This window comes from Epargyreus clarus, unplaced genomic scaffold, assembly GCF_041222505.1.
Source record: "Epargyreus clarus isolate Ecla_fem2 unplaced genomic scaffold, WU_Ecla_fem_2.2 ptg000012l, whole genome shotgun sequence".
Lineage (NCBI taxonomy): Eukaryota > Metazoa > Arthropoda > Insecta > Lepidoptera > Hesperiidae > Epargyreus > Epargyreus clarus.
This window is the reverse complement of record NW_027332220.1, coordinates 1,291,618-1,318,897: the sequence shown is the minus strand read 5'-3', so window position 1 is coordinate 1,318,897 and position 27,280 is coordinate 1,291,618. Positions and strand designations below refer to the sequence as shown.

Genomic DNA, 27,280 nt, shown 5'->3' with positions numbered 1-27,280 from the left:
CTCACAATGGCTTATTCAAAACTAGCCTATTCAAAAATCCGTCGAATTATAGATAGGAGCAGTGAATAAGAGTTACTTTGGCTCATTCAAAAGTCCGATGACCAACCAGTAACCAACCAGTATAACCAATAAGAACAGTATTTAAGTAGGAGTGTTATAGTCCACGCCAAACTTTCCTCTGAAAGCCTCTGAAGTTGTTGCGCGCAGGTTTAGTTAGCACATACTCCGTAACATAAGGGCTCACTAACTGTGCGATGTCCAAGCGGGCGAGAGCGGACAGCGGAGGGTGCCGGGGGGTCTCATTTCTATATTCAGAGCGGACTAGCAGTTTGACGCGGACTATACCTTCTTTAACTTATTCAAAAGTCCGAAGAGCAGTATTTAGCAGTGTTACTAAGTTGCAGTTACCTTCTTCGATCTGCTGGAAGCACTTGGCGAGGCTGGAGACGGAGGACTGCGGCACGGAGAACACGAGGCGCTCGGCGAAGTTCTCCTCCAGCACGGCCGCGGGGAAGATCTGCCCCACCAGCGCGATCGCTGCTTCTGCACTCACGCCGCCGCTTGACTCCGTCCTGGTGGGAATAGGGTGTTATTATGTTAGAAGAAGAAATATCTCAAAGGTATGTGAAGTCTACCAACACGCACTTGGCCAGCGCGGTGGACTATGGCCTAATTCTTCTAATTAGAGAGAAGACCCGTGCCCAGCAGTGGGACAACAAGGTGGTTGTTGTTGATGATGATGATGTTAGAAGAGGTAGTAGAAGGTACTCAATTCATTCATATCATATGCCAGAATAAAGGTTGTACGTCAGATTGGCTTGATTTAGTCTTGGGATTCAACATGCAATATACGTCAGAATAAAGGTAGCAGAAAGTTGTGCCACTGATATAGATAACGGACAACAAGTAAATTCTAGTCGTAAGGGACGTAGTTTTAATTTATGCCTGGCAAGAGGTTAGCAAAAGAAAGGTGTTACTGTATAAAATAATGCGAAAAAAATAAAAAAATATATAATTTTAGATCAGAAAATATCCGTATTAAATATAACCTATCCATAATATTCTTTTCCTGTCTTCCAAGAGGTTTTATCGTCGGTCGTGCTACTCTCGGCTTGTCCACCCTGGTGCACTGGCGCCTTTTTCTACCTTACAATTGCAGTGCTGTTGTGTTCTGTTTTGTAAAGTTTGGCAGGTACACTATTTAAGGGGTAGTACCCCTTTCAATTTAGTTCTCAATTTCAGGTAGGACTCTTATTTTATCTGGGGTTGATTACAGATGTCTTTGGGCGGCGGTCGCCACTCCCCATTAAGTAGATTGCTTGTCATTTTTTGACTTCTATATTATAGGAGTTTCTTGCGCCGCTTCTTCTCTATAGCGAAATACCTTCCGAAGCGGTGGTAGTTTGTTGACTTTCAAAAAGTATTCTATATGAATCAATTTTGAATAAATGAGATTTGAATTTGAATTTGAATACAAAAGATCATTTACAAAACCAACATTTTTTTTTGTATAATATAGGAGTAGCAGACGAGCATGCAGTCCACCTGATGGTAAGTGGCTACTGCCGCCCATTGACATTTGTAATCAACCCCAGATAGAATTAGATAATCCTACCTGAGGTCGGCCACAGATGCGCCGCTACTCCTGAGGCCTGAGATGGAACGCCTCGGAAAAGTATGTCTTCCTTACCACACCCTTCAAACCAGAACACAGCAGCGCTGAACACTGCTATTATGAGGCACAGATTGGTGTGGCGGTGGTACCGCCGGAGTTGAACCACAAAGGGTTCTACCACTCTTTGAACTATCTAACTTTGATTACCGACGTCCTTGGGCGACAGTTGTCCTTTGTCAGGTGGACCGCATGTTCCTTTGCTACTTGTATATTATAAATATGGCAATTTATAACAGCAAGCAATAATCATTAACTTTACCGGTGGTGGTGTTGTGTGCGCGGCGGCGTGCCGGCCACGAGCGGCGTGTGGATGCTGACGTCCACCGCGTCCGCCTCGCCCTCGCCCTCCGCCTCCGCCGCCGAGCCCCCGCCCGACGCGCCTGGACAGTTCATGTATGGGTGCTGTAGTTGAGGTACATATTGCTTGGTCGCTAGGAGCACTGGTTAGGGACGGATTTGGGGGAGCATGGTGTATCTGAGAGCTTCCAAGAGTAGGGCCCTCACAATAGCGAAATAATAATCCAGTTTTGAAAGAGCAGCAATTTGTACGGTATTGTTCCAAACATTTTTATTTCAAATTTTTACAGAAAATACTTGCATTTGATCAATTATTTTGGATTGAAATAATCTTGTTGGCAATATATTTTTATAACACTTGATGGAAAATAAATAATTTTGTTTAGGAAATGTTATGGGTCTTGTATTGCTCCAGAACCTCTCAACCTTCGAATCCGCCCCTACTAATAGTTTCCGTTGAACAGAGATTAAAAGTGATAGTCTTATGGTTGTTTGTATTTCAGTAGGAAGGCCCGAGGATCAAACCCCAGGCACACATTTATGTTTTTTCAAAACTACGCGCATATTAGAAATGTATACTCACTCGCTTTAAAGGTGAAAGAAAACATCGTGAGGGAAAAGCGTACTATAAACTAAGTGAATATTTGATTGACAAAACGGTGTGGTCTGAATTAGCTCCAGCTCCACATGTTCCATTACGTTAAGTTGACATTGTAAAAAAATCTCATTTTCTTTTTAATTTTAATTTTATGTGTGTTATGGAGTTCGCCGCTTCTTCTCCATAACGAAACACCTTGTAAAGTGGTGGTAGTTGTATTGACATTCAAAAAGTGCTCTGTAAAGAATCTATTTTGAATTTAAAAAAATGCTTTGATTTGATTTGATTTGAACCTATACGGTGCTTTAAAAAAACGTTCTTAAAGATAAATGAAATGTACCAATTCGCACTTGGCTAGCATAGTTGACTATGGCCTAAACCGCTTTCAATCTGAGAAGAGACATTACCCAACAATGGGACAGTAATGGCGAAATAAAGAAGTTAAATATAAATTTAATATTGTTGACTATATTTGACATTGAAACATTCCACTTAGTTACAAAATGTTTTTATGAACGAATTATATTAATTTATTTTTGTATTATTTTTATTACTATTATGTTGCTGACTAAAAATAAATAGACAAATTAATTCTAAAAGATTGCAATTAAGATTATGTCAACAATATTGATTATTGTTATTTTAAAAGACAGTATCTACGGAAATTATTCAAAGTGAGATTCTAAATTTATGTTTAAAAATAAAAGTAAATGCGTTTCTTATATAAATAGATATTATTTACCTTCATCAGCTTCTCCTAATGACGGCGAATTTTCATTAGATCTTAACGGTGACGGAGTCATCGATAAATCTGATTCCATCATCTGAAATAGACATATGTATTAAAAATAATACTGACGGAACTCTTAAATTTTCAATAGCACAGTTTAAGCAATTAATATCATTGTTCATTAAGATAAGCAATTACTAAATAACTTAAGACAATTACCACAGATCTACATTTATAATTTTAATATACACATTTAAATTAAACTGTTACCGTTACTTTCTGATTATTTTGGCCGATCTTCATTTCCAGCGTATATCCAGCACCGTAAAGATTCTTTAGATGCTGCGTTGATCCAATACACCTGGCGAACATATCATAATTAAGTCATTCACATATTTTAATACAAAAATAGTTTTAAATGATGATGTTAGAGTTACCTTAGACCGCCTTTGACCATAATCCCAACCCTAGAACATAAAGCATCAGCCTCTTCCATGGAATGTGTAGTCAGTATAGCACCTTTTTTACCCTGCCAATAAAATAAGGACAATTTAAAAAAGGAAGACATAAATTATCAAATAGTCTACGTAATTAAGAGCTTTTTGAATGTTTCTTTGAGCTTTAAATTCATTTTGACTGGTGATCTTCCCATTTTAAAGAAAGATCTACTTCAACCCGTAAGTCAATAATAATGCCGGACAACGAAATTGTTACTCTGCCAGTATCATAGACTTATCGCCATGTGACATCTCATGTGATCTATGAATTGTACTCCGTATACGAAGACGCAGTTCTACCTGGAAGCTGGCCAGGATGGTGTCCCAGAGGAACCGCTTGCTGCGCGGGTCCATGCCGGTGGAGGGCTCGTCCAGCAGCACGACGCGCGGGGAGCCCACCATGGCGAGCGCGAAGGACAGCTTGCGTCTCGTGCCGCCGGAACACTCGTCCGCGTTCTTGCCCGCGTGTTCCATTATCTGTAGCCCGTTCAGGTATGCGTCTACTATCCTGGGAGTTGAGAGGAAATTGTTAAAATTATTATTCTGAACCCGCTTTTCTATATTTAGATGTTAAATTGATATATTCCTGTTTGACTCCGAAGGTACAACTGCCTCACCTGCTGTACACTTTAAAGGGTGTGGGAAAGGTAGGGGAACCAACGCCTCTATGACCAACCTATCCGATGTCTATGGATGGCAGTATCCACTTACCATCAGACGCGCCTACACCTGCTCGCAACAACTTTAGAGCGGACTAGCAGTTTGGCGCGGACTCTACGTTGCTTCCACTGAGAATTAGAGCGCCTCATTATTAACCACACCTTTCAAACTAGCACACAACAGCTCTTAACACTGATGTGGCTGCAATGCCTCTAGAATCAATTTATAAAAGCATCATAAAGGATTCTATCACATTAGAACATTATAAAAGAGTACCTGGGCGTATCACTCTTGCTGACGCCCCGTATCGCAGCGTAACACTCGATGTGTTCGCGGATGGTGACGTTCTTCCAGAGCGCGTCGTGCTGCGGACAGTAGCCCAGCATCTGGTACGCGGAGGACTGCGCCTCGTCGATCCGCTGCCCGCCCAGCATCACCTGGAATGATGGGTGAGTTTTAATTGCTAAGTTGTAAGAGCGGCATACACAACTGCAATGACCCTACGTAGCGGTGACTACACGGTGAACGCTGCATATACAACGATTACGCAGTGTTTACGTAACGACCACGTTACGAACACGCGGCATTTATCCGATTGTACACAGCACCGCGCAACGAATATGCAGCGTATACGCAACAAAAACGCACTGTTTACACATCAAATCTACTGTGTACACGCGAGTACGCAACGAAAACGCAGCGTTTACGCAGAGAAAACGCACCCTATACCAAAATAAACCTTAGGGTATTAAAAAGTATACTGCGTTTACGCAACGGAAACGCTGCGTTTACGCAACGAAAACGCAGCGTTTTCACGTCACAAATGACGTCTGCAAACAAAACGCAGCGTGTACGCACCGTGCCGCTGGTGGGCCTCTCCTCGGCGGTGACAATCTTCATGGTGGTGGTCTTCCCGGCGCCGTTGTGCCCTAGCAGGCCGAACACCTCCCCGCCCGCCACGCACAGCGACAGCCGCGCGAGCGCCGCGCGACGCGCCGCCTCGCCGCCACACGCCGCGCCCCGACCGCGGACCTTGTACTCCTTGCGGAGGTTCTGTAGACACACCTTAACATTAGGACTGACAAATAGATATGAGTGTCACGTCATTGCTGCAGCGCAACAACCCAGAATCCCATCATTATTCGAGAAAACGTATTTCTGCTTCATAACTGAAGAGTTAAACACTGCTGTGTTCTGATTTGAAGGGGTTTTCAGAGTCTTGATCTGGTTTTCCAAGGCGCTCTAGGAGTAGCGGCGCATCAGTGGGGTCGGTCAAGTAGGAATATTTAATCCTATCTAGTGTTAATTACAGATGTCCATGAGCGGCTGTAGCCACTTACTATCAGGTGGACTGCATGCTTATCTGCTACACCTATATAATTTAAAAAAGTTGCAGTTGCCGTTAGTTGCTGTAACTGCTAGTTAGCATCTCCTTCTCACTCACATGCACAACAAGCACGGGCGCGTTCTGCGGCGGCTGGTGCAGGATGTTGGCGACGCGGCGCCGCTCGCGCCGCACGTCCTCGTCCTCGCCCGCCTCGCACCCCACCTCCAGCTCCGGGTCCGGGCCCGCGCCCAGCGCGCCCTTCTTCTGCTGTGAGTATGATAATATCATGTTATATTGGTGAGTGAGACAAGTGAAACAAACTAAAATTGATTAGAAAACTCTTCATGTATTATAAGCGCAGGTCAGATGAATACGAACAATAGATGAAAGTTAATACTAACTCTAAATAAAATAAAAATATGTGTTACATCGGCACCTAATTTCGTCCCACGTTAAAAATTTTATGCGTCTAATCGACACATCAACATATGAGGTGATTATGTTCAGGAGTAGCAACGCATCTGTGATCGTTTTCAGGTAGAACGCGTTCATGAAGTAGCTCCGCAGCTGCAATATCAGCATGGCCGCCACCAGCACCCACACCTCCGCCGTGAAGTGGCTCCACAGCACGTCACGTGCCCCGGGCACACAGGGTATAGCAGCACGAGCCTCACCGCACACACTCGGCCGCCGGACTTGAGCCGGTCGGCGACGAGCAGCGCGGCGCCGCACAGCGGCACGTGCAGCAGCATGGCCGCCACCAGCACCCACACCTCCGCCGTGAAGTGGCTCCACAGCACGTCACGTGCCCCGGGCACACAGGGTATAGCAGCACGAGCCTCACCGCACACACTCGGCCGCCGGACTTGAGCCGGTCGGCGACGAGCAGCGCGGCGCCGCACAGCGGCACGTGCAGCAGCATGGCCGCCACCAGCACCCACACCTCCGCCGTGAAGTGGCTCCACAGCACGTCACGTGCCCCGGGCACACAGGGTATAGCAGCACGAGCCTCACCGCACACACTCGGCCGCCGGACTTGAGCCGGTCGGCGACGAGCAGCGCGGCGCCGCACAGCGGCACGTGCAGCAGCATGGCCGCCACCAGCACCCACACCTCCGCCGTGAAGTGGCTCCACAGCACGTCACGTGCCCCGGGCACACAGGGTATAGCAGCACGAGCCTCACCGCACACACTCGGCCGCCGGACTTGAGCCGGTCGGCGACGAGCAGCGCGGCGCCGCACAGCGGCACGTGCAGCAGCATGGCCGCCACCAGCACCCACACCTCCGCCGTGAAGTGGCTCCACAGCACGTCACGTGCCCCGGGCACACAGGGTATAGCAGCACGAGCCTCACCGCACACACTCGGCCGCCGGACTTGAGCCGGTCGGCGACGAGCAGCGCGGCGCCGCACAGCGGCACGTGCAGCAGCATGGCCGCCACCAGCACCCACACCTCCGCCGTGAAGTGGCTCCACAGCACGTCACGTGCCCCGGGCACACAGGGTATAGCAGCACGAGCCTCACCGCACACACTCGGCCGCCGGACTTGAGCCGGTCGGCGACGAGCAGCGCGGCGCCGCACAGCGGCACGTGCAGCAGCATGGCCGCCACCAGCACCCACACCTCCGCCGTGAAGTGGCTCCACAGCACGTCACGTGCCCCGGGCACACAGGGTATAGCAGCACGAGCCTCACCGCACACACTCGGCCGCCGGACTTGAGCCGGTCGGCGACGAGCAGCGCGGCGCCGCACAGCGGCACGTGCAGCAGCATGGCCGCCACCAGCACCCACACCTCCGCCGTGAAGTAGCTCCACAGCTCCGGCGTCGTGCACACGCCGCGCAGGTTGCACGTCACGTACACTCTGCGGAAACGACACAAACATAAGTGCTACAATACGGAAAAAGTACTACAATATGCTACAATACGGCCTACCAACGTACAACACCAGTTCGATGTATAACGTACAGTACGTCAGGTGTACATTTGAAAAACGTCCAAACAAAAAGTGCTACAAAATAAGAAAGTGCTACAATATCAGAGAAGTTGTCGCTTTGAGTCCAAGCTCAGAAACATCGAAAATAAGTTTTACAATGCCACAACAATTATCAATCCATAATGCCACAAAAATATCAATAATGCCATTTCGTACGCTGCAGCTGTACTACAAATAGGTCCGATTTTATCATTGGACTAAATTTTTATTATTGTTAAATTTTTAAAATAGAATTTTATAAGTAAGTAATTAAAATCACAATTAAAATAAAAATTATTGACTTACCTGTCTACGTAGTAAATAATAGCGTACGGTATATACATAACGTCTAGAAAACTGAACACTAGGTGAAGATAGAAGGCGATGTCGCTACCTGAAATAAAAACAATCATTATGATAACGACAATGATGATGATCACATAGGTGATGTTACAGGCAATTATGATGAAGGGAAGTTTTATTATGGAAGTATTTGTAAAGCAATTGAAGTTGTAAACGAGCGTTCACCTGATTGTAAGTAATCATTGCCTAGAATTTGATCTAAAGCCGATCACACTTATAGTTTAAGAATTAACTTGAAATGCTTTATGTGTGTAAAAGTGCGATTTTCCTTGCAAACTATAGCACTGTATCGCTTAAAACTAAAGTTATTAGCCAGCTATAGATATGTCCAGTAGTTGAATCTGGAAGAGTCCTGTGACTTATTATAGCAGTTAGATTTACAGAAGATTATCTTTCTAAACCTAAAACACATATAAGGTACTTAACAGTATATAACTCACTATTAGTGAGCTACTATTGGGTACCTAATAGTATACCACTTACCCCATTTAAAAGTATCAAGAACAGCGACTAAAATGAACGGTATGACGCCGATCCACGTAGTGATGTTCGGCATGATGCTCTGCGCGGAGTCCATCTTGTCGAACACGTAGGAGAAGCACGTGTTGAACAGGATCGCGGACGGGCAGTACAGCACCAGCAGGAACGAGAGCATCGTGATCGCGGAGCCGTTCGTCAGACTGGGTATGTCGTTTAGGATCACCTGGGGGAAATTCGGATTTCTAAAAACTCTACCATAAACGAAGTTATAAAATGGACTTCTAATAGTTAAATTCAGGATGCTGTCTTAAACACCTGGAGTATAACATTAGACATTTATTTTTGAAATATGCAACAAATAAAAAAAATCTAGAACACTAGAAAAGGATTTCTTACAAAAATTGTTTTTACCAAATTGTTCATTGATTTACAATTTTAGCCGTCGTTGAAGAAAAAATCCTGTTAATTTTTGAGTTGTAGACCCTGGTCCTGGACCATAACTTACTCTTTCAGTTCATACTAAATTATAATGCGCGTAGTAAGAGAAAATGTTGGATAGTAAAAAGAAATATTTGAAGGTACAAATCATCTAAAAGTAATATAAAGATGCTAAAATAAAGTTGTGAAGATACTAGACGAACATCCTGGAGTCTTCAACGCAACAATAAGAATCCCATATAACTCCATGCCTCTCCCACGGCAACGGGTACCTTTTGAAGGTTACCCTCGTAAACAAGAAAACACAAAGTATATTTTAAATAAAAGGTAACTCACAAGCACGAGAACGCCGACGCTGGTAAGCAGCATGATGAAGATGAGGATCGTGATGTACGTGAGGAAGTACATGCTGAGCGACAGGCCGTTGACTCGCAGCTGGTTCTTGGCTTTGATCTGTAAAACATAAGAATTACTTAATTTAGTTTAAATCTGCAGAAACTATGTAAGAATACGTATTATAATTCATCCTAGCTGGAAAGAAAAAAAAATATGAATAGTACAATGGCATCAACAAACCGAGACAAAAAAAATATACGGCAGATGTCTCTTTTATGTGAATATTTTCGTAAGATTTGAGAGAACATCTTCGTAAGATTGCAAGTGTATACAGATAGTGATGAAAAATTTGATATTTAGTAAGTCATGTTTGAAAATTGTGAACCTTTTACTTTTTTCTAAGGCTAGTAGAATCTTCTGTGTTTCGAATCGGATGCACCACCGCCACACCTATTTCTGCCTTATTACAACAGAGAGTTATTGTGTTCTGGTTTGAAGAACAAGAGACGAGCTTGCTAAGGGACAGGCAGCATTGTATTGTAGATGGAATAATAATTTGGAACCCCAGATATACTTTATTTTTTTATTCGTATATATTTAATTTTACCAACCTCCCTATCATAAACGATATCCACGGCGAGTGTGACGGGCACCAGCGCGAAGATCATGCCCATGAAGATGGCGCACACGACGTTCCCCAGGTTGAACTCCTCTTGCTGTTCCGTCTGCTGGAATGGGTGTGTCAACACCTCGATCGGCTTGAAGCTGTCCTGTTGCCCTGATGCCGCCATCAGGATCCTGGGAAAAGCGACATAGGTATCATTCATCCGCAGAAGATTTACCATCATCATCATCAACCCATTATTGTCCCACTGCTGGGTGCGGGTATCCTCTCAGAATGAGAAGGATAGGCTATAGTTCACCGCACTTGCCAAGTGCGTATTGGTAAAGTTCACATACCATCGAGATTTTTTTTATAAATCTCTCAGGTACGCAGGATATTTTCCTTCACAATCTAAGCAAGTGATAATTAATTTTTATACGCACATAATTTAAAAAAAAAACAGGTGCGTGCCTGGGATTTGAACCTCGGACACCTCGATCGAGAGAACGAGTTTCTTAACCACTAGGCTATCACTGCCTCAGAAGATTAACCAGCTTTAAAATCTATTGCTCGACAGGACAGAAGAAGAAGGGAGTGGCTTTTATTAAACATGATTGCTAGTCATTGCTTGGTCATATTTGTGATTACAATAGATATTTGACTTCGGAAGTTGCTGCTGTTAATAATAGGTCTCAATTCTTTAATCATCTATGATATTCTCGTGACTAGATAATCTTGTTCTTCAAGTATATCACACGGCTTCGTCATTAACAGTCCCAGTCACAACAAAAGGATTATCATACAGCTTTTACTTGGTTCTACTTTTGGGATAAAATATTATCAAAAATATCTATCTTATCATTAGCATACTGGATTCCAATATCGACTCAGATTTCAAAAAGAGATACTAGGGATAGGCAGAAAACGGACGATTTTTTCCTGTTTTGATATTGTGAATGAGCTAGATCTTGATATCGCGGTTCTGTTACTATCCACCACCTTCAAAATTAGACAAGACAAGCTATATAAGATTAAATCTAACCTGTATATACTGTTATCCAGTAAATTGATAATAATAGGCAGACTGTGCGTATACGTGGTATTGTAGTAGGCCATGATTTTGTTATACGATCGATCCTTCAGGGTAAAGGCTCCAAAACTCTCCATATCTAGAAGACTCGAGAAGTTTCCATCGAAATCTTGACTGGGGTAGGCTCCGAGGGTCTCTAGAGAGTTATGCAAGTCTGTCAGCTCTTTGAAATCGCCAAGTTCACTGTGTAAGGCGATGGGTGTTTTGTTGGCGTAAGCGTTGGGGTCCAGACGAAGTGGCTGCATACGAAAAAACACGATTTGCCGGGATTTGATGTAGAGTCCGAGCGCGCAGGAGACTGGAAAGAGTTACAGAATAATTTTATGAGTAACAAAGCGGTTATTTCAGGTATATTTGCCGTTTCTAAATTGATATTTATTGATATTTTAAAGTAAAAGGAATTGAAATATACTTTAAAATAGTTTCTGCTTTATTTGGTAAAGTGTCTTAATAAAAGGATTGCCTCCTTACTGCTTACAAAGTAAATGACGAAGAAAATATTTCATTCTTGCCAAGGGCGAATCGACAGTTTTAAAACATGTTTAAGAACCTTGGGGAATTGGCAAAGTTTTCCTTGCGATGTTTTGCGCCACCGTTACGTGTTACGACTACGAATTTTATTATATGACTATGAATGTGACTATTACGTATAAAATTTCAGAAAATTAGAGTTAATTTTGCCCTGACTTCCAAATCCAGGTCTTCACTGGACTTATGACTTCTAAATTTATATTCAATGTCCTCTTTACAAAATATATTGTATCTGTAAGTAAGTTCTATATTACATTAAAATAGTCCATTGAAATGTTACAATTTAAGGACCGAATTATGCATTTTTTAGAGGACGCAATTTTATTTTTGGGATATGTGTGGGGGTATATTGTCAATAGAAAGTTAACCTCAAGTTTGTGGGGTCGCCCGGTCGCCATCTCGGAAAAAGGGGAGAAAACACTTTTTTCGTGATATCTCGGAAACTATGCGTCGTACAAAAAAATTGTAAAATCATAATTTGTAGCAAATTGTTTTGCCTACAAATATGTTATTATAACTTTTTTCCCTAAATAAAAAAATAAAGAAGTTATAAGCAAAAAAGTGGGAAAACTTTTATACACAAGATACTTACTGATGGGCAGGAAGATCATGACGTAGAGCTTGTAGGGGTCGCGGATCATGCGCACGGTGCGGATGTACACGAGCGCGCAGAACGTGCGCCAGCACGACGGGTTGGTTTTCACCATCTCGCTCAGCTCGCCCACCGATATCGGCTCGGGGGTTACCTGGGGAGTGTCAAAACTTAGTTTTCAACATTTGTGGGTAGATCGAGAAAAACATTTCTGACGGTAATAATTTCTGAGTCAGGCAGATTCAAGAATAAAGTATTCGAGGGACGTAGTAAGGATTTTTAAAGTTATAAGTTTCACCCTACGATTGTGTCTAGGGATGTTCAAATCAAAAAATGTTATATCAGTTTCAAACTACCCGAATATTTAACGTTGGAGTACGATTGCAACCTGAAGCTGGAAATGATCATTGTGCCAGGTGTGTTGTTATTTTGTTATGAATTTTGATTTGTAAGATGTGATGTTTCTTCCGACTTATTGAGTGATGAAACATCTTTGAGTCTGATTAATTTTTTATTGACTGGAGTAGTCAATAGAAAATTAATCATTTTTTTTGTCTTACTATTGCATGTTTTTCGCTTCCCACAATTGAGGAAAACCTAAAACATAACCCATCCATCCACCCACAAATCCACAATCCACTAGTTTTCAATTCTCACCTTAACGTGTTCCACTCCATGAGTGGTGGAATGTAATGCGTGTGAGGCGGGCGGCGTTGGCAGCGACGTTGTCTTCTGCTGGTCCTTGTCGTTCAACTCCTGGGGGAATGAGACAAAACATTTGGGGTTATTATCACTGGTGGTACTTTTGATTTTACATGTTATCACAAAATATTATGTTTACCCAAACACGTAAACTTAATATTTTATGATAACATGTAAAATCATCATGACGTATATAAGATCTCGTCTTTTATATTTTATCTATGGTCATTTTGTGGTCAAAAGGTTCCGCTCAGTTTAAAGGAGGTATTTCAACTTTCAGGAATGAGCTTTCTCTTGGCTTGTAGTCCGAACTCAGATTTACTGGTATTAGCCTCTATACTACACGAAGTTGTTGACACTGATGTTGAACGGCAGAAATAGGTGTGACGTTTCCTTGGGACTAGGTTAGACGCTTCCTGTGTTACCTGTATCTCATGTCATGTGTCACATGTCAAATATTACAGCAGCGCTTGACACTACTATTATAAGGTAGAAGTGTGCTACCAGAATCGACCAACATAGGTTCTACCATCACATTATACCCTTACCTGATAGCTCAATGTCTTGCTCTGTAACGACAGGCTTCTGGACAATGCCCTGGCCCGAACCAGCTTCACTGACGACACGCCTTCTACTGCTTCCGTCTCTTCTGCGTTCTCTCCTTCCAGGCTCAAGAACACTTCTTCTAGCGTCGTCATTGAAACACCGTAGCTTGTAATACCTGGATAGAGAATAGTTAAAATTAACAATTATAGAGCTTTGATGATTTTATATCATCTAACTAATACCTTCGACTTAATATGGAGTTCTTTGTTGTGGTTAATCTTGGACCGATTAACACTCATAAAATTAGTCTAAACGAATTTTAGTCCACCAAAGTTCGAAATAGAACAAAAAAAATTGGTTATGATATGAACGAATGTAAATCTGATTGGCTGATTGCAACACATATGACAAGAAATGTTTTGGACAAACATTCCGCTCTGCTCCGTTTCGTGTTGTATTTCTTGTATCTGATCGGTTTTCATATATCTATTTAACATCTGACCAATTAATTTCTTGATGATATCTCACCCAGCCGGTTGGTCCGGTCGCGGATCTCGGCCTCGATGGCGTGGAAGAGCGGCGGGAAGAGGTGCACGGCGTAGTGCGGCAGGATGTAGGACAGCTCGCGGCCGTGGCGCCGCGCCTTCTCCGCGCGGGCCACGTGACCACGTACTAGACGGGTGATCTGGTGCTCGCGACACGCTCCTGGGGGGACGGGGGTAGAGAACATGGTTAAAAGTATAGTCCACGTAAAACTGCTAGTCCGCTCTGAATACAGGAATGGACCGCGTCGCCATAACAAATTGTATGACTACACCTACTCTCAACAACTTCAGAGCGGACTAGCAGTTTGGTGCGAACTTTAACAACACCTATTTTAGTTGTCAACCTCCGATAGAAAGCTAGTCTTATCTAAGGATACATCGGCGACTTGGCATCCGCTGCTCGTTTGCTTCACCAATTAAAAAAAGAAATAAAAATAGGTACACCTGCTTGATTTCAACAGTTTTGCTGTATCACAACTCAAAGGGTGTGGCATGGTTGTCCCTGTCTTTATTGTAAAGTGTCTACACTTACTCGAAGCTTTATTTCAAAAACATTCTGAATTAAAAATCAAAGTGATAACACAATAAACTTACCGTCCAGAACTAGTGTAAGATGATAACCAATGCCAAATTTGTTCTTCAAAAACAGCGACGTACCAGCACATCGGACCTATAATACATTAAATCCGATAAATACTTTGAATTTTTCAATTTAATGTGATAAAAAATGTATTTGGTTACATAATTAGCAAGAAGAACATACATACATAACTATATTCTATTGAATATTTCTTCAAATTCATATTAATTTTCAACCTTGAATTTTACTACTTACCTTGATTTTTACACTTTATACTTCTTCGAGAAGTTCATATTAATTTTTAACCTTGAATTGTAACATACACACTGCGTGTGTTAGTGCTCAAACTTGGTATGCACTATAAAAGCATCACTTTTTTAATGACACCTTATTCCATATCAAATTAAAGAAATGAATTACATTTCAAATATACCAAGTACTTAATACGAAGTATTACCATAATATACGATGATTACAAAAGGGTATGTTGTGATTATCCAGTCGCCAATAGATGGCGCAATATTCTCAAAACGTTATATAAGTTTTCTCAACATCTTGCAAAAAGCTCCCAACTGACAGTTGAAGCATGCATAACTTAGCCTAGCGACAGGCCACCGGCAGAGGGTCGCCTCTCACCCGACCCTGGCTTTGAGACGTGGAGCATGCATAATTGGATGTAGTTATGCAAAATAGATCCAACCACAAAAACTAACAAATTTGAGAAAATAGGTATTTTAGTAAAAGTTAAATTGCTTAATTTATGGTTTGTATCTCTGATATCTGAATATTTAAAAAAAAATGTACCATGCAGCTTGAATATTTTTTGCATATACGAAAGTTGATGTAGGATGCCTTTTGTGATAGTAACTAAAAAAACGGTTTTCGTTTGTTGGATCAATTTTGCATAACTACGTCCAATTAGGCCTAGCGGCAGAGGGTCGGCACTCACCCGGCCCTTGCTGATGACGGCCTTGCGGTCGCCGAGGATGTCGGCCTCGTCCATGAAGTGCGTGGTGAGCAGCAGCACGCGGCCGCGGCGCGCGCGCTGCAGGATGCGCCACATCTGCCGCCGCGACACCGGGTCCACGCCCGCCGTCGGCTCGTCCAGGATTATTATCTGGAACACCAGGAGTACAGGAATAGATTCCCCAAGTAACCCCGTAATAGCTGTAGCGCTCCGGCGGCTCGCCGCCTTAGGGCAAAGGCCTCTCGGACTATACTGAGGGTAATGATGCCGCTCGATATGCTGCAAAATATCGATTGGTCAAATCCAATCGATATCCTAACTGATTTTCGAGGTCAACTATCGATAGTGTAACTATAGTATAACATTCAATAGTTCGGCATCGCTAATTGAAGTTTATTTAGATATGTAGGATTTTCTAGAAAAACAGCGCTTTTTTTCTTTTTAGCAGTAGGATATACAGGGTGAATTTTTAAAACGGGCCTACGACGTTCCAACTCATATGATCAACTTCAAAATGCTGATAGTTGTTTAAGTAATTCTTAAACCTAAGTCTGTAAGACTATTTCCTCACCTTAGGATCACCAATGAAAGCGATGGCTATGCTAAGCTTCCGCTTCTGACCACCAGACAGATGCTTGGAGTACGTCTCCACTTGGTCCAGCAAGCCCACTTCCGCCATCGACTTGTGGATTTCGTCTGGGATTCGTTTACCAGGGATGCCCTGAAATTTTGGTCAAAACTGAATAGAGCCATAAATTAAAAACAAATCATCGTGTTGCACTCTGGGAGTGTCGGCAGAAGTGATAACTTTCGAAACCATGAATAATAAAATATAATAAATAAACAATGAAACCGACACCAACTGACATATTATGTCTATACTGCCACCAGATGACATCTTGACGTTTGCAGTTTGCTTTGTCGTCTTACGAATTTTCGATCAGGTAACGTGTCCTGACGCGAGTTTAACATTTTTTACCCATCACAAAAAGTACATAACGCCGCTAAAGAAGTTTTCACTTCCAAAATTACTTGTGATTTGTTTGGGTTTTTATTAAATTATTTACAGTATAAAAAAGGTATAGGTTCAATACTTCACTTGTTGAAAATGAAGAAAGTTGAAGAATACGTATACCTTAACAGCAGCGAAGAACTCCAGATGTTCCCGTACAGACAGCATATCGAACAGCACGTCTTGCTGCGGACATACGCCGATCATCTGCCGGATCTCTTGCATGTCGTTCGGATCTCTACAAGATACATATCTTTTATCAAGGGTTACCCCAAACAAAGGGTACAAATAATTAAAAGTGAATTCTACTTTAAATTGTGAAGATGCTTATTTGACACTTAAAAAGTTTTATGGCATTGAACTAAATATGGTATTATGTGTGCAATATCAGCTAAAGCGGATTAAAAATATCCGGCTCGAAGGACCATAAGGCTTGTGTAAAGGTATCAAAACTCAAATTATCTAAAATCTTATCTCTTGCAAAGATGCCACGAAATAGTTTAAATACTGTTTTTAATTCTTATAGTTGCATTAATTTTCATAATATTAAAAATAACATAACTTTTAGGTACACATTATTACAGTTAAGTACTACTGAATCTTGCGAAAACACATATCTATCTTTTGCCCAGCTTACCTAACATCCAGCCCATACACATACGCAGTCCCAGCGGTGGGCGCAGTCAGTCCAGTGAGGATATTGAACAGCGTGGACTTCCCTGCCCCATTGTGGCCTAACACCGCCGTGATCTGACCTTCGTAGATGCTCAGGTCTATACCGTCAATAGCCTTGACTTCCGGTCGGCGGCAGTGGCGGAAGCTCTTCTGCAGACCTACGATTCTGATGGCTTCCTTTTCTTGTAGCTCTCTGTGATGAGAAGTATATTATATAGAGTGTTTTAAAGGTATATGAGAAACAGTTATTTTTATTGGAGTTGCCCTCTGGAAAGAGAAAAAGATTGGTTGCCTCTGGACACAGATTAATAAATAGTTACTACGTCTCTGGAGAAGAAAGATTTTGAAATGTAATCGAATTAAAACAAATAGATATTTATATATTTCTTTTAAATATTTTTCTAATAAAATAACCCAAAAATTGTTTTTATTGCTTACAGATGGTCTCTTTGAAGTTTTTTTTTATTTTTCCGGATCCTATCTGAAACATCTTTCAAATTTACTTATTTGTATAGATACCTGGGTACTGGTTCGATGTCCTTGTTGTGTCCAGCTTCGCCATTGGAATGGAAGTGGACCGCGGAGACCCTGCCGCGGCGGCTGCCGATCCAGAAGGATGGTAGTAGGCAGAACCAGGGCTTCTGCTTGATGCCGTATTCACCTGTGGAAAGGTACAATATGTCTCTTGACTTGGTGAATATGTACTGAATAACAAAGTTTTTATAAACATTTTCAACTGTAATTTAGTATATTAACGTCGATGTTAAATTTAGGATAATGTAAGCATACATTCGTTAATATCAAAATACTCGTATTATCGTATGTTGCAGGACAGGCCGAAGTGGTATCGGAAGCTGAGACTCATTTTAGGTCATTGCGTCATCTCAGTAAGTATGTTGCTTAGGACCTTAATTAAGAAGCACGGAGTATGTTACCAAATTCTATTAGTACTTAAATTACTTTGTACGAGTAAACTTGTATTATTATTTACCTGTACTCTATCAGGTCACCTTTTGCCTACATTTAGTAGCAAACAAAAAGGAGAAGACGTAGTTATTTTGAAAAGCAAACGAGCAACAAAGTTTCTCAGCGAAATAACTACGAAAACTTTGCAGCTCATTTTACTTTGTATTGCGTACTTTCTCAGTCAGTTTTGAGACGACTTGGACCTTTTTTGCCAAGTCGAAATTTTTTACTCCACCAACGACAGACTTCTCAGACCACATCAAGACCTGAAAATGTGTGTAACCAACTCACTGGGTATAACCGCGTCCAGCCAGTAGGCAGCGAGGCCGTACAGCACGGTGTCGACGGCCATCATGATGAGGCTGCCGCCGAAGGGCATGCCGGGCCCGCTCCACAGGTTGTCCCACGTCACGCCCACGCCCGCCATGTCCAGCACTAGCGCCTGGAAGGGATAAGGGCTTTGAGATTGTGGGATGTTCGCTTTGGTACTTGAGGAGTTTGGAGTCAATGGAGGAAAATTCATACAGTTTCTGGATGTATTGTTAATAGTTCTGTTATTATTATATTTTATAAGTTTAAAAGTTATATAGAACATGTAGGCTTCAGGAAGAAGACAATCACAGATATTTTGTCACTCTTGAGTACTAAGATGGCTGCCTCAAACGTAATTTAGGCTGAAGTATGGTATAGCCCGCGTAAAACTACTAGTCTGCTTTGAACATAGAAATTAATTGCGTCGCCATAGCACAGATTAATAAATAGTTACTACGTAGTCATAGTAAGTTTTATGACTACACCTGCTCGCAACAACTTCAGCGCGGACTAGCAGTTTGGCGTGGACTATACCTCCTTAGTTACCAAAGGTTCTACTGCTATTCTGCTGCTATATTGCTACTCCTTACCTTATCCATAGCCAGAGCGTAGCAGCTGGAGCTGATGAGCGACACGAACCAGAAGGACAGGGAGTCCGCGTTCGACACGAACACCTGGATGAAGTACAGCGCGCTCATCAGGTTCACCGCGAAGCTGCCCAGGATACCCGCGGTCTGTGGATGGGAATGATAGCGTTTATGTAATTGCAGAGGAAAGTGAGCATAACCTGATCATAAGGTAACTAGATATTCTTGCTTGTGGTATGAATTGTTTCTGAAAACAATTTTCTGTTCAATACTGAGTTGAAATATCTCCTTTGTATTTCTTCTTTACTGCATTAAAAAAAACAGAAGCGATACACTGCTGTAATATACTATACAGAAGAGAATATATTTCTGTGATGAGGAGGTCTCTCACTGTCAGTTTTATAAACAAAATCGTTTAATAACTAATTCAATTTAAGTTATTACATTTATACGTATCTGACTTGACTTGACTTATATCAATAATGTGCTGAAAGCTCCAATTTATGTTCGTTTTTGGTGGTTTCCCTTTTCCTTTCAACCTTTTCAACTATTCAACCCTAACAAAATAACACTTAAATGCCATCCCTAAATAGAAATTCTTGTATATATCTACTATACTTACTCGCGCCTTATCGAAGAAGGGTGTTAGCATGAAGGCGAAAGTTATTATCGTGAACCCAAAGAGAAGCATCAGCAAGAAGATTAGGATATACGACGAGTGTTGGAATACCTGTAATAAACAGTTATGGTTAAAATTGCTAAATTACTCAACACCCTACCATAACAAAACAGTGAAAGAAAGAAAGATATTGAGGACGATATAAAACAGGCGCGGTCCAAGGGGGGTCGCAGGGGTCATGACCCCCTCTGAACCGTCGAGTCCGACTCGCACTTGGCCAGTTTTTGTTCGTGGGGAAACCCTGCATGGACCTCTCAATGCCGCGGGGCAGTAGAGAGGATATGCCGGACTTTCCAATAACGCTTTAAAAAATAAGTGGTCTAATTTGAACAAATTTCCCCTGTGGTCCCCCCAAAATCAGTGATCGCGCCTGATTGTAATAAGAAATAACATGGAATTATGAAACCTTTCAAAATATTCCATATTTATCATATGTGATAGTCGTTCAGAGATAAAAATCTGATAATATAAGTATTTTTCTAAACTCACCTTCAAAGTAAACAGAAGAACAGTACTGACTATTGATAATATCGTAACGAAAACAGTGTAGATGAGAAACCAAGAGCACCTGAAACAATACATATTTATATTACAGTTAATGTGAAATTTTCTACAGTTAAGGGAATAAAGGATTTCTATATATATATATATATATATATATATATATAGGTATTTTTATAGTTTAACCTAACGATTAGACAGACGTGCTACCTGATGGAAAGTAGTCAATGCCGCCTATGGACATTTGCAACACTGAGGAGTCGCCAATGCATCGTCGGCGACTCCTCTGGTGTTGCAAATGTCCATGTTGCAAATGCCAATGCATCTTTGTATGAGAGATCTTTTTTAATTAATTTTTAATTCGTAAGTAGTTATAGGATCGGAAACTATGCAATTGATCAAGTTTAGCAATCTTGAGCAATGATGATCTTTAGCAAAGTTGTTGTCCAAGAGCTCACGAGGGTTTGGGAGTTGGTAATACCAATTTTCGACAGGTGGCACCACCGTCATTCCAATGCAGGTAGAAATTTTCCGTTTTATGTATGTCATATTATTTATTTAAAATGCGGGCGAAGCCGCGGGCATCACTAGTATCTATATAAATCCCTATCCCTATATTAGTACATTTGAATAATTAATAAAGAACGTGGAGATTAAGCCGTGTGCTATACAAAAATAACAGTAAATACTGTCGCCCATATAGGGATATCTATAATCGAAATAATACAAGTCGTCGAAAGAATACGGAGTCTTCGTAAGTAGAAATACTTATACAAGCCACGCGTTAACATCGTTAGCGTGATTCAGGGGACGTACAGCGCCATCTAGTATGAGTATAAACCTCATCTCAACATTATTGAGGGTCCTCGTATGTAGAAATACTTACACAAGCTACGCGGTAACATCGTTGGCGTGATTCAGGGGACGTACAGCGCCATCTAGTATGAGTATAAACCTCATCTCAACATCCATATTATGAACTTTTATATCATTTTATGCATGGCTGTGGCCAGACCCATATCACTCGAAAAATTATTATTGACGAATTTTAACTACTGAGCTAACTTCTACATAAGTAATCTATTCCTTTTTTCTTATTTTACAGCCGAATTTCTTTAGTCACATTTCTTTTTCTTTTTTATGAGGGGGAAACCTTCAAAAGGTACCCGACGCCATAGGAGTGACGCCGGGTTATGTGGAACTCTTACCGCACTAAACCCCGCAACCCCGGAAGTCCCCTTTTAGTCGCCTCTTACGACAGGCAGGGGATACCGTAGTCCTATTCTACTCCCGGCACTACAGGGACCAATTCTCCCAATAGATCAATTTCTCCCACCTAGCGTAGGCACCAGTTGCAACACTTTATTAACTTGTGCTTAGTTTTATTTAAGATTTACATTACTAAGTACTTGAAATTTGTTATGACTTTTTTATAGTAAAGAAGTAGTCATGTAGTCCACATGATGGTAAGTGGCTACTGCCGCTCATGGACATCTGTAATCACCCCAGACCTATCTGGGTTAGACCGATTAGATATTCCTACGTCAGGTCGGCCACAGATGCGCCGCTACCCCTGAGGACTAAGCTGGAACGCCTGTGGAAAAATATGGCTCACCACACCCTTCAAACCAGAACACAGCAGCGCTTAACACTGCTGTTATTAGGCAGAAATAGTAGTGGCAGTGGTGCCGCCGGAGTCGAACCACAAAGGTTTCTACCACCTTCCATAATGTGACATACTCACCAGTAGACCGAATCCTTCAGCCCCATAATCCTCATCCCCTCTCTAATCTTCTTCTCCTTTTCGCTGACCACGAACATGAGGAGGTAGGTGATGAACTGTGATAACGTCATCACCATGTACATGGGCATGATGATGCGGAAGATGACGAGCCAGTCGCCGGTGTGCTGGCGCTTCGGGAACTGGCGGAGGTCCACGCGGGGCGGGTGGAAGGGGATACCGGTGTCCAGCTGGGGACATACGGTTATATATATCTTTTGTTGAATAGTTTTGTGTTATACAATAGTTAATGGGAAGTCGTATCATGTGTTGTATCTATACTGTACCCTTACCAGGAGTTTATACGTTTCGACAAATATGACTGTTTTGGTATTTGTTTACGTATTGGCCCATACGATTTCCTAGTCGAAACGTAAAATCTCCTGGTAAGGGTACTGGTCACGTGTCCTTCTTTACGATTGGAAAAATACTGGATTATGTTTTACTATGCTAGTGGCGTGACAGATCTTTTCAAATCATCAATTAGGTGTAACAACAACTACTTAGTACCATGAAATAAAAACATAGAAACAACTTAAAATGCCCCTCAAACATCACTTCATATAATCATAAAGCTACTACCCCTAATCTAATTTCTGATTGATTTATTTAACTAATCTAATTTTGATTGCAAACACGATTGCTGAACTTTCTAAATCGATTTTTATATTTAACCATAAGTGTCCACAAATTTAACTCCTGATTGCAACCAACATTACTTTATTGAACTTTCTAGATCGGTTTTTAAATTTAACCATAATTGTCCACAAATTTAACTCCTGATTGTTATGTTGATTACATTACTTTATTTTACAAATCGGTGGTTCTATACGAGTCCCAAGACTTAGGGCTTAGTTTTATCGCTCACTTCACCTACCTTAATCTTAGCATTATCAATAAGCGTTTGCAGCGCCAGGAATCCCGAGTAGTAGTACTGCAGCACGGGACACGTGTCCTCGCGGTGCATCTCCGACAGTGGGACCAGCTGGCCCAACCTTGACCAGTCCTTGGAGCTGGTTCGCTCGCGGCATTCCGCTGGCGAGGTATATAGCGTTCTGGTTGATGGAGTCCCGCCGTCTCGTGATGGATTCGCCCTGATGGTATATCTGGGGAAAAGTAAATTTAGTTCTTAGTAGTTAGTTTAGTTTATCTTGAGTATTGAAGAACTCTTCGAGGTTGGTAAAGAGATACCATTGCCACTACCAAATTTAATGTGTTATGCTTTGAACAGAGCAATAAGCCCGAGGGTTTAACTTGAAACTCATGCTGAAGCACTTGTGGCCAATTTCATAGGTCTGGATGAAATTTTGTACGTTTGTTTTTGTTACCCATGTGACATATAGACAGCATTCGCGGCAACAATCTGTTGCCGATCTCGCTAATTGTTCTATTATAATTGCGAAACATGCAAACACACGCATCCACTATTTCATTTTAAAAGCTGTCAGCCGTCTATCAGTACATATAAAAACTTGCAGCAGTGTCATGTCTGCTACATCACATTCTGGATGTAAAACGAGCTATGCTCACCTGAGTGGCTCCCCAAACGCCTGCGGATCGGTGTGGAATATGACGGCGATGGGGAACCGCTTGGCGTCGCCGTGGTACGCGTCGTTCAACTCCGTCGTGTTGTTGTACCGCACCCAGTTGATCGGGTGATCGTCGGCCTGCGTCAGTATCCTGTTGATGTCTTCTAGGAAACCCTGGGAACATGCGTTAAATTAGATTATAATAGGGCCTCCAAGTATCGAACTGTATTTAGTTTCGGACTTCAGATGTTTGTAGAGTCGTTATTGTATGTATATTGTGCACCCACAATATGTATAGCGACTCGTTAGGGTAATGGCCACTTCCAAGAAAGCACATTTTCTTAAAAATCCGTTAATAATCATTTCACAGATTACACAGAGAACCAAACTTGTAAAAACAGATTTGACATTTTGGTATCGCAATAATATTCGTAATATTGTAAGTAACTTTATATAGGTAAGTAGGTTTACATAAGGAGAAAGAAAATCCATGGACCACGTGTAGTCCTAAAACTTCTGCAAGATGCATAAAATGGTGCGTTGGGTGGGTGATGCATAAAGGGGTTTAAAAGTGGCTTTCATACCATTGTTCCATTCGCGTTCGCCCAGTCCGCCACGACAGCCACTGAGTGGTTTTCTGAGAACGCGTCGTGGTGTATCCTTAGCAAGCGACCAGGTTTCCTGACTTCCGGGAAGTTCGGGTTCGGCATCAACATCTTCAAGAATATCAGCACGCCTAAGCAGTACAGTGGTACTAGCACCTCCTGAAAAAAATGTAAACGTATTGTTAGTTTATTTTAAAAGTAGTGTTAAGCTGTATGTTATGATTTAAAGAGTATTTAAAGGGTTTGTGGACATTTATACAAGACGTTCTAATCTATCTGTGATCAAATTCAAATACAAGTCTTATGTAACTTATGCGATTAGAAGTTAATTATGTCCATGAGCGATCAGACTTCAGATGCGCTATATGTACTTATGGTACATCATTTTCATCATTATCATCATCAACCCTATTGTTGTTCTGAAACCCACTCTATGAGAGATATCGAGCACAAAATCCAATAAAATTACAATTTGTATTCATCTGTAAATCATGTGATATTTACTTTCAAATACGAAGACCACGTCAGAAATTCAAAGGTACACGCATGGGTTTTGAATCCCAAACCTTTAACGTGAGAGATCGAAATTCATACCACATCAATTAGAACAGTGTTAAGCGTTCTGGATTTCTGGAGTAGCTTAAATTAATCCCTCAAAGGTAGTCATGTATCTGTGGTCGATCTCACAACCCTATTTGAGGTTGATTACAAGTGTCTATTAGCAGTAGCCACCACTAGTGGTCTAACTCAGATAATCAATTTAATGATACTTGAAGTTGTAGTAGATAACCTCGTATTACAGAGACCATTTCTTATAACATTTGAGTAGCAATCCACCTGATGGTTAATAACAGATGCCTTACCACTCTTAAGGTTGTCTCATTTGTAAGTCAGTCGCCACACCCTTCCACGGAACTGTTTTGTGCTAGAAATGGGCTCTAGCACCACTACTTACAGCAGTCCACTTGATGTCAAGTAGCTACTGCCGCCCATTGACATCTGCAATCAATCCCACACTAGACCGGATTTACAACTGAGGTCGGCCACAGATGCGCCGTTACTCCTTCAAACCAGAACACAGTGGCGGTGGCGCCGCTGGTGTTCAACCACAGATGATTCTACTGCCTTTAAAGCCCAAATGGTATACTAACAGCAAGAGTCTTCCTAGTGTCCCGTTTCTTGAGCAGCAGGTTCCGGAGCACGGTCGCCCACAGCTGGGGCCAGAAGGCCGCGGGCGGGCGCGTCCCCATCGCGCCGCGCAGCCTGCTACCGATGGCCAAACACTCCGGCTCCTTGTCGCATTTCCTGGGGGTAAAATGATGATGATGATGATGAATATAGGAGTAGCAGACGAGCATGCAGTCCACCTGATGGTAAGAGACTATTGCCGCCCATCTGTATCAACCCCAGATAGGATTATATATTCCTACCTGAGGTCGGCCACAGATGCGCCGCTACCCCTGAGGACTAAGCTGGAACGCCTCGGAAGTCTGTCTCCCTTACCACACCCTTCAAACCGGAACACAGCAGCGCCTAACACTGCTGTTATTAGGTAGAAATAGGTGTGGCGGTGGTGCCGCCGGAGTCGAACCACAGAGGGTTCTACCAACTTCGATGTTTTCAGTGGTTTATTTTCACACGATTGCGGGAGATATTTTTTTTCGAGAGTATGTATGTCATTTTCTTTGACACGCCGTACAGCGCACAACTTGACGGATTTTAAATTTGAGAACTTTTCTTAAAATAACTGATGTACTAACGGGTGATTAGGTAATAATACCTAATATGCACATAACTTTTGAAAAATCAGGTGTGCCTAAAATTCGAACTTCGGATCCCTAAACTGTGAGGCTAAGTTTAAACCTCTACGCTGTCACTGCTTTTTTCATGATCGGTCACGATAACTATATTGATTAGACATAGGTAAGGGTAAAATACACGGATAATCGAGTTGTTGTTTACTTTTATCTATGCAATTAATAGAAGAGCAAAACTAAATCTAAATAATAAACAGCGAGCCTCCTTAATCCACTACGGCCCTGTAAAGTGTCTGAATAATGGGTTTAAAGGAAGCCTTACGATGTATTTAATGCTAACTGTGTAATGTATGGAGTACATTCGTCTTCTCGGTATCCATTATCGGAGTCAATCGAACGAGAATTTAAAAGAGAGTGTTGTCACTGATGTCGAAATTAGTGTAATTTTATGTTCGTATGCCTATCTGGGTAACAGAGAAAGTACAAAAAAGTTTTCAGACATGTTATGCCAGAAGATTGAATAAGTGAGACTTAAATTACTATTGACCAACCAATATATGTAGATTCGATTACTATTGACCAACCAATATAGATTCTGCTATCTATTGCGTGACAATTAACAACACCATATACATTTACCCACCAAACCTTAGAACTTCATTGTTGGACAAAGGCCTCCCGTAAAATAGATTTAGAAAGCGTCAACGAAGTTGCTTGTTAGTACCTGCAGTAGATCTGCACATATCTACGTCTGTATTCTTCTATCTTCTGTCTATCTTTCAAATAGAACCCTTAAGTATTTTTCTACGACAGGAAGAGACTTAAGAGGGGTTACTACCATCTCTTAAAACAATATTATTTTAATCATACTTTTACTTTTTTTGCAGGAAAAATAACTTTTTAAGCAAAATATGACAATTTCAGTTGGTTTTATGCAATGGATAAGCGAAAAATGAATAAGGGTTTAAGTTTGTTCAACTGTTTATGGCGGAATATTTTACTGTTATAAGGAGGAAATAAAACTTTCCCGAACTATGATGGTTTTTAAAAGATGGTGGTAGGCCCCAAGGTCGGCAATTTGACAAGACCTGTAAATATAATCCCGATTCCGTAAAAAACCCGGATACCGTACTTTTATTGTTTCCGTTTTCCTTTGTTTGTATCATTTTCCTGTCTTCCGACAATCGGTTTAAGGAAACCTTAGGGGTAGCAGACGGGGTGAGCACACAGGTGCGTGGCGCCGAGGGGGCGCTTGGGGTGAGTTGTGACAGCCATTACAACATCGTTTTATTTTTTAATTTGGTTCAGTGCTTGAGCTTATTGCAGTATGAATGCATAGAAAATT

The 27,280-nt window shown here is 41.8% G+C and overlaps 1 protein-coding gene across 1 annotated transcript in view; it reads right to left on the bottom strand.

Moving 5' to 3' along the window:
* The window catches only part of LOC140746054 (cholesterol transporter ABCA5), a 51,803-nt gene that overhangs the window by 2,907 nt on the left and 21,616 nt on the right, over positions 1-27,280 (bottom strand). The window contains exons 2-35 of the mRNA XM_073078045.1: positions 25,330-25,483; positions 24,158-24,337; positions 23,575-23,747; positions 22,922-23,150; positions 22,009-22,235; positions 20,253-20,331; positions 19,707-19,814; positions 19,088-19,231; positions 18,477-18,627; positions 17,739-17,880; positions 17,182-17,412; positions 16,668-16,782; positions 16,104-16,253; positions 15,515-15,682; positions 14,580-14,655; positions 13,969-14,145; positions 13,443-13,615; positions 12,850-12,948; positions 12,193-12,346; positions 11,022-11,367; positions 9,987-10,173; positions 9,376-9,492; positions 8,605-8,824; positions 8,065-8,152; positions 7,479-7,647; positions 5,902-6,048; positions 5,316-5,510; positions 4,734-4,894; positions 4,098-4,305; positions 3,738-3,829; positions 3,577-3,661; positions 3,313-3,394; positions 1,935-2,055; positions 409-572 (exon numbers count right to left, since the gene is read on the bottom strand). Of these exons, the coding sequence (XP_072934146.1) occupies positions 409-572; positions 1,935-2,055; positions 3,313-3,394; positions 3,577-3,661; positions 3,738-3,829; positions 4,098-4,305; positions 4,734-4,894; positions 5,316-5,510; positions 5,902-6,048; positions 7,479-7,647; positions 8,065-8,152; positions 8,605-8,824; positions 9,376-9,492; positions 9,987-10,173; positions 11,022-11,367; positions 12,193-12,346; positions 12,850-12,948; positions 13,443-13,615; positions 13,969-14,145; positions 14,580-14,655; positions 15,515-15,682; positions 16,104-16,253; positions 16,668-16,782; positions 17,182-17,412; positions 17,739-17,880; positions 18,477-18,627; positions 19,088-19,231; positions 19,707-19,814; positions 20,253-20,331; positions 22,009-22,235; positions 22,922-23,150; positions 23,575-23,747; positions 24,158-24,337; positions 25,330-25,483 (5,312 nt within the window). The remainder of the gene's footprint in view (positions 1-408; positions 573-1,934; positions 2,056-3,312; positions 3,395-3,576; positions 3,662-3,737; positions 3,830-4,097; positions 4,306-4,733; positions 4,895-5,315; positions 5,511-5,901; positions 6,049-7,478; positions 7,648-8,064; positions 8,153-8,604; positions 8,825-9,375; positions 9,493-9,986; positions 10,174-11,021; positions 11,368-12,192; positions 12,347-12,849; positions 12,949-13,442; positions 13,616-13,968; positions 14,146-14,579; positions 14,656-15,514; positions 15,683-16,103; positions 16,254-16,667; positions 16,783-17,181; positions 17,413-17,738; positions 17,881-18,476; positions 18,628-19,087; positions 19,232-19,706; positions 19,815-20,252; positions 20,332-22,008; positions 22,236-22,921; positions 23,151-23,574; positions 23,748-24,157; positions 24,338-25,329; positions 25,484-27,280) is intronic.